Genomic DNA, 15799 nt, shown 5'->3' with positions numbered 1-15799 from the left:
CAGAGCTGGATTTACTACTTTACACTATCAATAATTCTTGTAGATAATGGTCATGTTACAGATAAATATGTTCAGCAATGATCTCTGATTTATGAAAAGATTGTCAGAAAACCTTGGAAGGTTTAGATATGCTCAAATTTAAAAGGACCCAAACAAAAAATCCATTCAAGGATGATTTAAAACAAAGGTCTTTGTGACCCCGATCCCTGATGCTTCAATACTTGAAGAGAATCGTGGCAATTTACTTAAAGCCAGCTCAAGAGACAAATCAAAACCAGGCTACCACAGGCCACTCAAACCAATATCCATTCTGAAAAGTTGCTAGAAGGAACCATAAGACATGTCTTTTAGAAACAGGTGGGGCATGGAAGTGCATATTAGAAATTCACAGCATTTTCTGAAAAAAAAAATTACGATGGCCAAATTAAAATTAACTTTTTTTTAAACGGAAGCCATGAAGGCAATGGATAAGGGCAATCCAGGAAGCATTGGCTATATTGCTATTATCCTCATTGAGACCAGCAACATTTTGTTTTATTAAGTGACAGAGAAAACATCCCAGTTATTTACTGAAAAAATGAAGCCAGTATATTCCAGTTTAAAACAAATGAATTTTTACTGTGCAAGTGTCAAACAAAGCAAACACTAGATCCTATCCTAGTCACCAGGTTTACTTCAAAGCCAATAATTAACACATTTCAAATATGAACAGGCAAATTGCACTAATATAAATTATGCATTAAATGGCAGATACAATGAGGACAGGCCTTAGAAATTGACTCGACAGGCTATATAGCTTACGCATAATCAAAACCAATTATCAAGTCCTTCAAAGCTCATCTTCCTCGCAAAGTGTTTCAACCCTTCTCTGAAAGGATTCAGCTGAATCCTGACAGCTGCACACAACTAACTACTATGGTTACGGACTTTCCAAGTAAGGCACATTTTTATAAAACCTCATGAACTCTGCTCCTGAGGGCCAAGATGCATGAATGTTATCTTAAAGTAACAAACAACTGCAGCAAATATGTAATGGTCAATTCTCAGTTTGCGCGTCTAGACTGCCTCCTTCAGCATTTCTATAATGTACCCCTGGGATTGTCCAAGCTCTGATGGCTGTGTGTCCAAATATTTGGCATCAACCAGTTTCAGTTCCCAGAAATGCTGGTTTCCAAACTTGCTTCTTTTCCTGTTTTCCCTTTTCCATTAGTTGTGTCTTAAAATTACCAGTTTTGAAACCCTGGATTTTACTGTGACCTGCAATTCCAGAAAGCCACTGACAAAATACTTCACTTTAGGAGTCTTGAGTGAAATTTAGACAGGTTGAGTGAGTGGCCAAAAAAAAAACAGCTGCAGTATAACAAGTATGAAGTTGCCCACTTCAGTAAGAGAAATAGAATAGCAGAATATTATTTAGATGGTGATAGATTAGGCAAGGTTTATGTAACAAGGAACCTGGATATTTTTATACACCAAGTAGGCAGATGCAGCAAGTGGTCTGGAAGGTGAAATAGAAATTTGGTCATCACTGCAAAAAGGTTTGAGTAAACGAACAAGAAAGTCTTACTGCAGGTGCACAAATCTTGATGAGACCACACCTGGAGTAATGTGTACAGTTTCGATATTTAAGTAAAGATTTTCTTGCTTTTGATACAGTGCACCTGTAAGGGACTTGGCCAGACCACTCAAAACATTATTGTTTCGGTAAATGTACAGTGAAAATTACCCGGAGTATGTTAGGTTGACTACCAGATTTTAAAAACAGACAAAAATTTATTCACAAAATTACAGAATGAAACACAAAAAACAGAATATGGAACACCCACAGAATTCAGTCTATCCAGACTTAATTATGGTGTTTCAAAAATACACAACAGTTCCAATATGCAAACCCCTCAAACACAAAACAAGAAAAAAACAAAGGTTGACGGGTTGAAGTTAGAAGGGCAGAAGGAGATAGAGACTCAGAGGCTGTCTCCACACAGCTCTACTACTGAACTGACTCAAACAATACTTCAGTCTTTTGGACTGACCACTCCCCTTCCATGATTCAGGTTACTTGTAAAACATGAAAGTTTTGGCCTAAAGTCTCATTTGTTTACTTATAAGCAAAAAGACGTCCCAATACCCTTTTCACCTCTGTACCAAACCAGTTGATTCGAAGCCTGGAGTGTTTTACAACTCCTCTGGAAAAAAAACCAAGGACACTGTATCCTTGAGAAAAGGAACAGTTTTAAGTGAAAAAAGAACCAACTTCGTGATACCTCCTCCCTTAAAAAAGAACCACTAATATCTAAAAATGGCTTCATTTTTAAAACCCCTTAAAAAAATTGGTTCGTAATCTAAAACACACACACACTACACTGACTATACACATGCAAATATGCACAACCACATTCAAATTCAGGCTGTGGCACACCTGCCACCGAACACCTCCATATCTCATCTGAGTTTCGACAATGCATTGTCAATCAGGTTTCCGTGACCTGCCACATGCACAATTGTCAACTTGCGAGGCTGCAACAACAAGCTCCATTTAAACAGTCTGGCATTTTTGTCCTTTAATTTCTCCACAAATACTAATGGGTTATGATCAGTGTATACAATTGTCTCAGATGCATTGCTGGTAATATAAACACTGAGATGTTGTAATGCCAACACCAAGCTCAAATTCTCTCTCTTCACCATTGAATATTTCTGTTGATGAACGTTCAACCTCCTGGAAAAAATACCTGACGGGTCCTTGTATCCCCTTGTTATCCTCCTGCAGGAGCACCGCACCAACACCCATATCACTGGCATCGAGAGCCATCTTGAAAGGCTTTATGTAATCAGGTGTGGTTAATACTGGGATAGAAGTAAACAGGTTTTGGGCTGTCAAATGCCTTCAGATAGTCCACTGAAACTTCTTGCTTTTTTTTAAAAACAGTTTAGTGAGTGAAGCAGCCATACTACTAAAGTTCCATACAATCATTTGGTAAAATCCACTCAATCCCAGGAACCGTATTACTGCTTTTTTCACTGTGTGTGAAATTCCCATTTACTTTAGTTTTCACACATTGTGGGGCCATTTGTCTGTGTCTAACAACATAGCCGTTGAAAGTGACTTGGGCTTTGGCAAATTCACTTTTAGTTAGGCTTACCATCAAGCCTGCCTTCTAAAGTCAATTGAACAAGTCCAATAAATGCTGTAAGCGCTCCTTCCACGAGTTACAAAAAATCACCCGGTCATCAATAAACACCACACAGTTGGATAATCCTGCAATGACCTTATTTGTTAGTCTCTGAAATGTGGCTGGAGCGTTTTTCATACCAGATGGCATGACTTTGAACTGACAGAGTACATTTGGCATAATCAAAGCCTAAATTGCTTTTGCTTTCTCTGACGAAGGTACTTGCGAGTAACCTTGGAGCAAATCCAACTGAGAAATCTAAGTTGCTTGTCTCACCTTTTCAATACAGTCCTCCAACCGCGCAATTGGATATGCATCAGTCTTTGTAATGGCATTGACTTTGCAATAGCCAACACAGAAGCGATGGGTACCATCTGGCTTTGGCACTATGACTATGGGTGAGCTCCAGTCACTGTAACTCACTTTGATTATGCCATCTTGGAGCATGCATTCTATCTCTTTCTGAACCTGTGTCAACTTTAGAGGGTTATGCCTACAAGGATGTTGCTTAATCGGAACAGCATCTCCGATATCTACACCATGCACAATTAGATTGGTACTTCCCAGTTTATTTCCGCATATCTCCACATGTGATAGTTATAGCTCTTTCAGGTCATTTCGATTTTCTTATGGAAGTCAATTCAATAACTCATCCAGATTTTTGACAATTTGCTCATTGTCGAATTTGATTTGAGTAATGTCCAATTCAGAATTCTCTGAACTTAGTTCTTCCTTCTGTGCTGTAATCATCAACACCTTCCCCTCTTGTCTTCCTACCCTGTCAAAATACCTTTTGAGCATACTCACATGACACACAGATTTCTTCCTGTCTGGAGTCCCTATCAAGTAGTTCACCTCAGTCAATTTCCTTTTGATTTGATAAGGTCCACTAAACCTTGCTTTTAAAGGTTTACCTATTACTGGAACTAACACCAATGCCTTATCCACAATGGAAAAATTACAAATTTTTGATTTCTTATCTGCTTCTTGTTACATTGCAAGTGGTGATACTTTTAAATGCTGTCTAGCCAACTCCCCAGCTCTATTTAGTTGTTCTCTAAAATTTGAGTCAAAAATTTTAGTCCAAATGGGTGATCTCTGAGTTCTGACTTGCTAATTTCTGCTTAATCAATTTTAACAGTCCGCTAACTTCATGCCCAGAAATTAATTCAAATGGACTGGACTTGGTCAACTCATTTGGTACATTCATTTGGAACTCCCTTACCCCAATCATCTGAATAATCCTGACTATAAGCCCTCAACATGATATGTGGTGTTTGATGCCACCTTGCTAGCGCTCCCTGCCATTCTGGATAGTACACAGTAGATTTGAATTGTTTTATTCCCAAGCTATCCATAACCTCCTTGAATAGCTTGGATGTGAAGTTTGACCCTTGATCTGATTGGACCTCGATTGGTAGCCCGCATCTAGTACAAAATTTCAGTAATTCTTCGACAACCCTTTTAGCTGTGATATTATGTAATGAGATTGCCTCGGGAAATCGAGTCAATACTTCCATTATTGTCAATAAATAATGCTTCTCACTTTTTGTTTGAGGTAGGGGACCTACGCAATCAATCAAGACTCTTGTGACAAGTTCCTCAAAGCTGGAATAGGCATTAAAGATGCAGGTTTTATTACTGCCTGTGGTTTTCCAAATAGCTGACATGTATCACACGTCTGGCAAAATTCAACCATCCTTGTCTTGTTTAGCCTGTTTTCCTCATTTCTAAATGACCTCCAAGTGGTAGCTCATGTGCCACTTGCAGCACCTCCTTTCTAAACGCTAGTGGCAAAACAATTTGATTAACTTATCCCCATTTCTCATGTGCTTGAATGTGTGATGGTCTCCATTTCCTCATTAAGACATCATTTGTAATTTAATAACACACAGGGATGCATTCACTCTCCTTTCATGTGTATGCCTTCTGATACAACTGGGAGAAAGTAAGGACTGCAGATGCTGGAGATCAGAGCTGAAAAATGTGTTTCTGCAAAAATGTGTTCCTGCTGCGCTTTTCTGATAGAACTGCTTTAAGTTCTCATCTTTCTGCTGTAACTCAATAAGCTTAGCAGAGCTATAGATACTTGCAGGTTTACCATTTTGATTCTTCTCTGTCCCACTTACCTGACCAAAAAAGTCTCAGATAACATTATGTCAGCTTTCTTATCTGTGCCTTTTCATCTCTCCTGCTTCAACTTGTGACTCTGTAATCTCATTAAGACACAATCTGGAAAGACTCCTGAATAAATATCCTGCATTTCTTTTGCCTACATCTCCACTGGATTTTCAACTGGAGTAGGCATCATGCCACTTGTCATTCAGCTAAATCATTTGCAAGGACAAATTGTATTACTGGAGCTGAGAATTTGCCCAGTGTTCCTACCACAAATTCTCCACTCTTCTCTGGACACTCTAGCCTCACTTTACATAATTAAGTGCTTTTTGACTCACTGTGAATTCCTGATACCAGTGTTTTTCTGGCAATAGTCCCTCAGGAGTACATATCTCCTCACCCTTCACCATCACAGACTGAGAGGATCCTGTGTCCCTTAATATTGTAACCTCTTTACCTGCTATTTCTGGACTGTGCGAATTAACTTTACCCTTGCATGTATATTTTTTATGCAGATCTGGCAACCTCCGATCAACTTGTACGCTCTGAGACAGTTGTCTAACTTACCCTGTGCTTTCTATTACCAGTCCAACAAGACTTCCAAGCTTGTCCTGTTTTCCGACATCTGGCTTTCTCCTTGCCCACCAACACTGATTTCACATGGCCCACTTTATTACAATGAAAACACCAGAGTGCTTGTTACCTTTGTTCGCTTCAAGGGTTTCCTTTTTACCCTGTGGTAAGTTATCCTTATGATCTTCACTGAGATCGGACTTTCCCTTTCCACGTGAGGGTTTTTCTTTGCCCCAATTTCTATCCCTTATGGACTGAAATAGATTCTGGAAGCTAAACCATGTTTTATGGACCAGCTCATAAACGACCACTTCAACTGCTAATCTTGCCATTTTAACTTTCTGCTCTTCCATACTGGACTTGCCTTCAACCTTCTTCTCCATCTATTTCTGCTGACTTTCCTTCACAAAAGTGTCAGTTTCTGAAGTTCAAACACACTCTCTTATTCTTTCTCTTCCGCTAAAGCCCCTCATTCTTTTTCTTTCTCATCTGCTTCTAATTGTAACTCAAAATGTTTCATTTCTGCTGCCCTTACCTTCCCTTGCCTCTAAATCAAGCTGCTCCATTTGCAATTGAATTCTTGTGATCTCTGTAGATCCTGATGGCGTTTCCAGCAAATTTAAATGCTGAGTTACTGCTGAAATTATCTTTCCTTTCCTCACAGGAGGCGGCAGCTCAGAATGCAGCTTGTCTGCTAACTCCTGCAGCTAATTCTTATTCACCTCTGGTAAAACTTCCAAAATCACCTCATCCACCTCCGGAAAACTCTTGGTGACTGAAAGAGCCATTGCTATCCCAAGCTTTGACTACCCTACCAAACTAACACCCAAAACAAAGACATGAGCACCTACCACTTGCTGTTTAGACCCTGCAAAGAGCCACCAACCTGTTATGGACTTGGCCAGACCACTCAAAACGTTTTGAAGTTGGCAGCCCAGACCGTAACTTTGCTATTTGTTTCAGTAAATGTACAGTTAAAAATTACCTGAGGTAAGTTAGCTAGGTTGACTACCAGGTTTTAAAACATAAAACTTTATTCATAACATTATGGAATCAAACACAAAGAACACAATAAAGAATACCCACAGAACTCTATACAAACTAGACTTAATTATGCTGTTTCGAAAATACACAACAGTCCCAATAAACAAAAATGAAACAAAGGCTTACAGGTCGAAGTTAGTAGGACAGAAGGAGATACGAGTCTAGCAGCCTGTTTCCATACAGCCCACTGCTGAACTGACGAAAACAGGACTTCAGCTTTTAGGACTGACCACTCCTCTTTTATTATGCAGGTTACTTCTAAAACGTGGAAGCTTTGGACTAAAGTCTCATTTGTTGATGTATAAACAGTATTTTCATCTCCATACCAAATCAGTCGATTCGGAGCCCAGATTGTTTTATGACTCCTCTGAGAAAAACCTAAGAGGCAACTTTTTCATGCAAGGGATGGTCCATGTTTGGAATGAGCTGCCAGAGTAAGTAGTGGAGACTGGTAGAATTACAACATTTTAAAGGCACCTGGATGGGTTTAAGAAGAGGGAAGGGTTTAGAGGGATATGGGCCAAGTGCTGTCAAATTGGATGAGATTAATTGAGGATATCTGCTTAGCACAGATGAGTTGGACCGAAGGGTCTATTTCAGTGTTGTACATCTCTATGTCTCAATGACAGATCTTATGACTTGATGTATCGTAAGGAGCGAACTAATGGATCAGTCCATAGTTTAATTATAGCAGCTGAATATTATCAACAACCTAAGTAACTTGTCTGAAAATGCCCACTCTCATCTGATCTTGGTAGCTTAGCACACTCAGGTTTGATTAGTATTTGGATGAGAAACCATCTGGGAATACATAGTGCAGTAGAATTTGGGTGCCCTCTTGTGACTCTGTGGTCATGTCTTGGTCCCTAGACAAAGATGCTCAGGTTCAAGTTCCACCTAGTGTAATAACAGAAACATGTAATAACATCTCTGAACTGGTTGGTTAGAAAAATAGGTTCAATATTTCAAAAAATAGTGTTTAATCACAGGACTCTTGTGGCACAGTTGTATTATCCCTATCTCTGAGCCAGAAGAGTTGAAGTCTTACCTGCTCCCGAAGTGCGTAATAGCATTTCTGAACTGGTTGGTTAGTAAATAACTCGTATGTAATCATTCATGAAAGGCAAGTTGTGAAGGGTCATCTGAATTGCTTTTGAATACATTTGATTAACATTGAAGATGGTGCTGCGCATCATAGATTTATTTGAGACTTAATAAAGTGTACGAGAAGTGATTTTTCCTTCTGGTAATTTGCTACTGTCAGTACATTAGAGAAAAGCATGGGAAACAAAGCCTGTTTTTTTTGCTGCAGAGCACAAACTTTTCCGATTCTTTTGTTGTTAATCACCTTTGTATTTTAACTAATACCAATCTTCAGCAACAAACAGATACAACATTATCTTCATTTATAATGGAACAGCTTCAGCCTGACAATACTTGAGGCATCATTGACAAAACGGATAGTTAAGATGTCCCTGGACATATTGTAATGTTCATGACTTTTAGCATTGACTGTGCTGAGATTTTCTACCCCCACAGGTTGTGGCCAAGACACATTCAAGCTTGCATACTAACTGTTAAAAAACATGACAAACACAAACACTGCATGCTGATAAAAGAGAATAGTATGGAAGCAACGCACAAATATTAATATGCCTGGGAAAGGTGGAAATAGGAATTTAGGGACTGTCATTTGCAACACTTCAGTTATTCTTCTGGACCTTCATTGAAATGCTTATACCAAAATCCTGTAATTTGAAAAGCAATGCAAAACATGTCTGCAACACAGAGGCGTCACCTCCCAAAATGAAACTGAACATCAGTATGCACCACACTACTCTAGGAATCAACGTATAGATGGAAGTTCAAAATGCCTTGCCATGATGGATTGAGAACCCCTCTAGTCTAACTGCTCCAAAATGATTCACTAAGTTCAGGAGGGGAGCAGGCAAGGCAAGAGAAGTGGAAACAGTTAAAGGTTCTCTAAGAAACAAGGCATTCAAAAATCTTTATGGCCTTTTCTTTGAGCCATTTACAATTAGTACAGCTTAAACTTGTGATTGTAGCACATTGTAGATGAAAAGAAGATCAAGCCTTTTCAACAGGATTCACTTATATGAGATAATGAGCATGACTCAATGCTCCTTGTTCTGGAAAAACAAAACGTAGCAAGGGAAAAAATGTACATACAATCAAGGCATGGTATTTTATATACCTTTTTAGGAGCAGGATACCCTAGCCATGTAATATGTTTGAACACCTTGAGGCATCTTGATGAAAAGGCATTAAATAAATGCCAATTATTGATTGTATTCAGCTTTATGCAAGTATTTTTAAAAAAATAAATGGCGATATGCAGATAAGTCTGGGTATCCTTGCACATAAATCAAAACAGAAATTCAAGTACAGCATGTGTTTAGGAAAACAAGTGGAACATCATCATTCATAACAATGTAATTATATAAGGCTTTGTCGAGGTAATATTTGGATAACAGAGTACATTTTTGATCATCCTTCCTTAGGAATGAGACATTTGCCCAACAGGGAGTGGAGGAAAGTTCACTTGATTGATTCCTGGGATGGTGAAGGAGGAGCAAATGCCTAGGCATGAAAGATCGAGTCGACTAGGCTTTTACTTTCCAGTTACGAAGAATAAAAGGTGCTTGTATTCAAGTGTCTAAAGTTCTGAAACAGCTTGACAGGAATACTGCAAGCAGTATGTTTTGTCAGACTGTCATCTCAGTCATTTAGGATTGAAACTAAGAGAAAGTTCTTCATTCAAAGGATTGTTAATTTTGGAATTTTCTACCTCCAGAGGCTGGGGATATTCAGTTACAAAGTACATCGAAGACTGAAATTTATAGATGTCAGCTCAGGAGTTGAATCAAAAGGATACAGGGATAGTATAGGAAGCTAGAATTGAATTGGAAGATCACCATGCCATTAACGAATGGTGCATCAGTTATGAATTGCCAACTCTTCGTATTTTTCATCGTCTTAATTAATATTGCTATTTTGGAAAAAAAATTCAGAGGCGACTGAAACCTCACTCCATCTCGAAAGGCAAGGTATGCCACCTGCACTTCAGATGTGTGCATCCTGTGTGGTGCTCTCTATTGTTCCTTTAGCACCTGATGAACAGAAATGAATGAAAAGTTTGGCCAAAATAGTATTTATCTTCCTGAAGTTTGTACAGAAAATGCAAATAGCAGAGTTTTTAAGTCGTCCACCAATAAAAGAATTCAAGTCCTAGAATTATGCTATTTAAACATTCATTTCTGAACTATTTAGTGAAGTTATAATGAAGTATTCCCAGTTGTGCAAAGTAGTTATATGTTACCAAAGAACCAAGAGTGGAATTGCAGTCATACCACATCAAATGACTTTAAACACACTTTAACAAACATAAGAACTTGAAAGATTAACACTTTGTTCGATTATTGGATAGTGTGATTTTACGATAATGTATCAAATGCTAATAGCTAACAGTATAATCCCAATGACAAAAGATTTGCGAATGCAAACATTTCCTTCAAAAATAAGCTAGTGTCCAACGAGATAACAATTTAATGTCCTATGCATGTTTGTATTGTTATCAAGTTTGTCCAAGAAAGAAAGTTGACTATCCATCAGCAGAGAGTGAGATTTGAAGAAGATAATATTCAATGCCATTTAGTCAGTGCTACTTCTGAAAACTGCTATTTTACATTCACCTCTCCACATTTCAATCAGTGAAAATGAGGTAGCTGGAAAGTTTACTTAGATGAGATTTTAGGTAATCATGTGAAATATGAACAATTTATTCAGAAGGACAGAACTTAACAACATGCTTGGAGACAGCTTTTGGCTGTTAGCATTAAGCTATATGGTTTGCTTTTCTTTCCCTCAACTTCAGCAAAAAAAGCATTTGTTCAAAACAATGTCCTTCTTACCCTATCTTCAAGTCTGGTCACTTGCTCCTTATAATAAGCATTGAGCTTTTGCAGTTCTTTTTCGTTTTCTTCCAATTGTTTTGTCTGAAAGTGGAAAGAAGATGGTTATTTGTAATTCAGCAAGTAAACAAATTCATGCCTCTATTGTACAGTTAAAAAGCTTGGGTGCCTTTAAATTCCAGGAACAAAGTACGGTATATGCACATTTGTTGGTGGTGCAGATACACAAGGCTCACTGCAAAGTTTCACATTTACCACAATGAAGTTGATTGTTAATTTTCTGACATTCTCTCTTTTAAGGTTTGGATTTCACAGTCAGAGAACACAGTGAAGAGCTCTACTTTTCTGAGTAGAGAGTAGGAAACTAACTCAATGCTTTATGCTTGAACAAGTGTCACCCAGCACTTCCATTCAAATTGAGTTATGAAAGGAAGATTACAGTCAGAACTCATTAAAATTATGCACAATGGAATGACAAATGAGAAACATTTTATGCTCATGTCAAATCTGAAAGAATCTCTTTGCTCAACATCAAATAATGACAACACAATTGGAGAAACAGACTGGACAAATGACTGAGCTTGATAGTGAAACACAAATGAGTTAACATCCACACAGATGCAGCCAGTAATCATTTAACTTACTTGTAGTTGAGCACAGTAACTTCTCCTAGTTAATTCTGACATGCACATAACACTCATATTTGATAAAACATGGCAAAATCAAAAATGATGGTAAGCACATCTCTCATATACTGGACCCAAAATGGTAATTCTGATTTCTCTCCACAGATGCTGCCAGACCTGAAATTTTCCAGCAATTTGATTTTGTTTCCAAAAATAGGGCACTAATAAGAGCAATTTCACAGATCCCTTTGCAAAGAAATGGGTGAATAAATGACACAGGCAATGTTTAGGGAACAGCAAATTTCCAATTACTTTCACCTCCTTTTGCCAGATCTCCACCATCTTTTCTTCATTCATCGAATGTGACTGTTGCTCACTGGGACAGCATTTATTGCCCATTCCAAATTGTCATTGAAAAAGCAATGATTATTTCTTGAACTGTTACAGTCCCTGGGGTGTAGGGAACCACTGAGCTTTCCAGTTGCTGTGACACTCAAACCCACATATCTTCGAGAACGAAAACACGAAACATAAATTGTTTCTGTTGCTACTGATGCCACACACAGACCTCGAGTATTTCTAGTATTCTCAGCTTTTCTGTTACATTAGTAACAACGGCAGAAATTTGTCCCAAGGCTTTTGACCTTACTTTTTCACTATCTGACAGTGACACCAATGGACTGGCATTTAATCCAAGGATGGCAACACCTTGTAGCGCCCTCCTGAAAATGCTTATTCTGATGTACAACAAAGAATGGAATGAACAGGAAGAGATTGAATCTTACAAAGCCCAACTCTGCACTCCGATGGACCTGATAATTGATTAATTTTTCTTTGGACTACAATGAACAGGTCTTGTGCTTTCCATTTTTCTAGTCAGACATTTATGCAGCTAAGCTCAAATACTTCGCAAGTGATAGTTTAAGAAATTCACCAAATGTAGATGACATGAGACAAAGTACATTTTTTGTCCACTTCAAATTGTCCTGAGGGAAAGATAAGAATCTTCTGAAGATGGTTATAAGATTTTAAAAGAATTGCAGGTGATTTTATTGAAACACACAGGATTCTTAAGAGGCTTGACAGGGTAATGCTGAGAGGATGTTTCCACTCAGGGAAACATCTAGGGCTATAAAGCACAGGTTAAGGATAAGACTGCGACAAGGAGGAATTTCTTCTCTCAGAATTGAAAGTGTCTGAAACTTGCCAGAGACAGCTGTGGGGGCAATGCCTTTGTGTATATTTAAGGCTGAGATGGATAGATTCTTGATCAGTAGGGGAAATCAAGGGTTACAAGCAAAGAACAGGAAAATGGATGCAAAGAATATCAGATTCCGTCATTATCCTATCAAATGGCAGAGCACACATGAGGAGCCAAATGGCTTACTCCTGTTCTTATTTCTTATGATCCTAAAGTCAACCACATATCACAAGAAAAGCGCAGTAGTTCAGCAGTTTTATGCTCTCAAATAATAAGCTGGCACTTATCAGACTTACTCAACTCTGTTTCACAACGTGTCATGATGGGACTGGAACTTGGAACCACTGGGCTCCCAGCCTGTTGCCACAAAATTATCATATTACCCGACCTCGAATACTAGACATGAGAGGACGTAAAGCTGCAAGATTAAAGGGAGACATTGATGCAAACTAAAAGTAGTGATTAAAGTTGAGTGAGTGGGAAAATTCAGATCTAGTTTATGGATATACATGAAGTTGTAGAAACAGAGAAAAAGGAAATAAGAGAGTACTATTTAAAGGTTGATGAACAAAGAGATTTCGTCTGTCCTTGTGAATTAGTTATTACAAGTATACATGCATTGCAGCAAGCAGTTAGGAAGGGAAAAAGAATGCTGGCCTTCATTGCAAGAGAATTTGAGTTCAAGAGCAAGGGTTTTGCAGTGCCGCTGTAGAGGGCTTTTGTGTGATCACATCTGCAGTATTATGTGCAGTTTTAGTCTCCTTACCAATAAAAGGATGTATTTGACAGAGAATGAGGGCTGCAGAGGTTCAATGGACTTATTCCTGGGATGACAGATTTATTGTATAAGAGATAAGATTTGATCAACTGGATCTGTTTTAATTAGGGTTAAGAAGAAGAGGAGATGTCATTCTAACATGTGAGATTCTGACAGGGCTGAACAGACTGGATGCTGTGATAAAGAGCGTCTGTGACATGATGACATTTCCACTGGCCACAGGATGCACAATGATGGATGATGGCTCTGAATAAGTGATGGCCCATTTTGGATTAAGATGAGGAGCAATGTTTTCATACAGTGGTGAATTCATGGAATTCTCTATCACAGAAAAACTTGTGCAGATTAAGTGATTGAATATGCTCATGAAAGAGAATGGCAGATTTCTCAAAGATGAAGGTGACAAAGGTGTATGATAGAATGGGTGTGATGGGCCAAATGGCCGACCTTGATCATGTTTTCTGTCTTTCTATCCTTATGCACAAAAAGGAGGGACAATCACCTTAACATTTTCTGAATGATCAGAAAAGGCACAAAAATGTTTGAAGGTTTGGAATAAAACAACATAATGGAGAAACTCATCAGAACTGCCAACATCTATCTCAACCACAGATGCAACCTGATCTGCTGAATTTCTTCAGTACTTTGTTTCATTTCAGATTTCTAGCATCTTCAGTAATTTGTTTTTATTTAAATTTCTGAAGTTGTTTATAATGAACTTTTTCTAAATCTAGATCATCATTTTGGGACAAAGACAAACCAAATAGTACAAAACCACTTAGCAAAGAGCAAAAACTTATTTAGTTCCTCATTTCTGTTATATTCCTCCTCTGAAAGCAACAATTGAGAGCCTGTCTTTTAAAAACAAAGTTTTGAGATGGAGCATATGAAGTAGGTCAAGATGGAAATTCAAAGCAAAGATGGAGTTTTCCAGTTCAGAGCTGAGAGCAATTTTATTATTCACTCACGTGGCTACATTTCATCTGGGAACCATTAAAGTGTGGCGTAAATTACAGTTAAACTTGAAGCTGTTCCCACCAGAGATTCACCTTTCCTAGCACCAGTCATTGGTTACTGATCAGAAATACAACTTGTATTTATTTGCCTCCCTCGCTTATGAAGCTCATTGAGATATTCCTCAAGACTTTGCTGGCTACCTCAGAATAATTTGGACCTTCTTCTGTTGAACAGCTCAGCATCATAGGTGGATCTACTCACCAAAATCAATTTTCCATCTCAATTTGAAGATAACAAATGCTGATCTTTAAAAAAAGATACTGCAGTGGTTTTACTTCACCATATAAAATCCAAATGTAAATGAAGCTCTTCAAGTGTTGACTTAATGAAAAGAATTCAAGCTTGATCACATTTTCCACAAATATAAACATGACTTAGAAAATAAATTAGGTAATACTGAGTGTTTAAATGATCTGAAACTGGCACTTCAGTTGTGAGCGTGAGTTTGCAATAAGAATTAAGTGCTACAGGATGAACCAACCAGAATTCAAGAAAATAATTTGTACTACCTTTTGTGAACTGGATGAATAAGCATGTTGAAGGCATAGCAAAGCTTGCAATCTGCCATTCCATTTACAGGGTGATTGTGTCTCAAAGCAACCAATTGGCCTAAATTACACTATTAAGCAAAAATGTTTTACTCAGCTACATGATGGGAAGCAAATCGATTTAAAGCACTGAAAGAAAAAGAAGTTTTATTATAAAGATAATACCATGTAATATCTTTATTCTGTAAATTTGTAGCGAATTCATCAATCGCTTGTGCACTATATTGCATTGAAGCAAGTATTCTTCAGTCTGGGAAATGTAGTTGATATGGACTTGCTGATGAAGCTGGGAAAGAACAGTTCCATTTATATACTTATTGAACAGAACGGGTTCATACAATTAATGTGACACAACATATATATTTTCAGCATATGCTACCCCTGGGAAGTTGAGCAATTATTGCCCATTGCTAATTGCCCGGAAGTGACAGGAATGCTGATTGTACAAAGCCTGTTAACGAATAGGACATACTATTTTGTATATGTTGAGCATTGCATAGATTTATCTTAATTCAAAGTCCTGTTTAACTTAATGGAGTTAAAGAGTGATTTGAAAAACATTGTTCTGACATATCTTTCACACTTTTGCTTGTGAAGACCTTGGCTTGTTCCAGTATACTCAAAGCCCTCCTGGAGTGTATGTTGTTGTTTATGAATTTGTGTTGATTTCCAACTGACTTTGGTCCATTTATGCAAAAAGCTCTTTTTTTCCTTTTCTTCTTTGCTCTTCCTTATGGCCCGGTAATGTGCAACAATCTCATATCAAAGGAGAACTGATAACTGCCAAAA

At 38.0% G+C, this 15799-nt stretch overlaps 1 protein-coding gene across 1 annotated transcript in view; it reads right to left on the bottom strand.

Moving 5' to 3' along the window:
• The window catches only part of chchd3a (coiled-coil-helix-coiled-coil-helix domain containing 3a), a 237486-nt gene that overhangs the window by 70284 nt on the left and 151403 nt on the right, over nucleotides 1-15799 (bottom strand). The window contains exon 5 of the mRNA XM_072562913.1: nucleotides 10841-10924. Within this exon, the coding sequence (XP_072419014.1) occupies nucleotides 10841-10924 (84 nt within the window). The remainder of the gene's footprint in view (nucleotides 1-10840; nucleotides 10925-15799) is intronic.

This window comes from Chiloscyllium punctatum, chromosome 44, assembly GCF_047496795.1.
Source record: "Chiloscyllium punctatum isolate Juve2018m chromosome 44, sChiPun1.3, whole genome shotgun sequence".
In the NCBI taxonomy this organism is placed as follows: Eukaryota; Metazoa; Chordata; class Chondrichthyes; order Orectolobiformes; family Hemiscylliidae; genus Chiloscyllium; species Chiloscyllium punctatum.
This window is presented reverse-complemented; position numbering and strand designations above follow the sequence as displayed.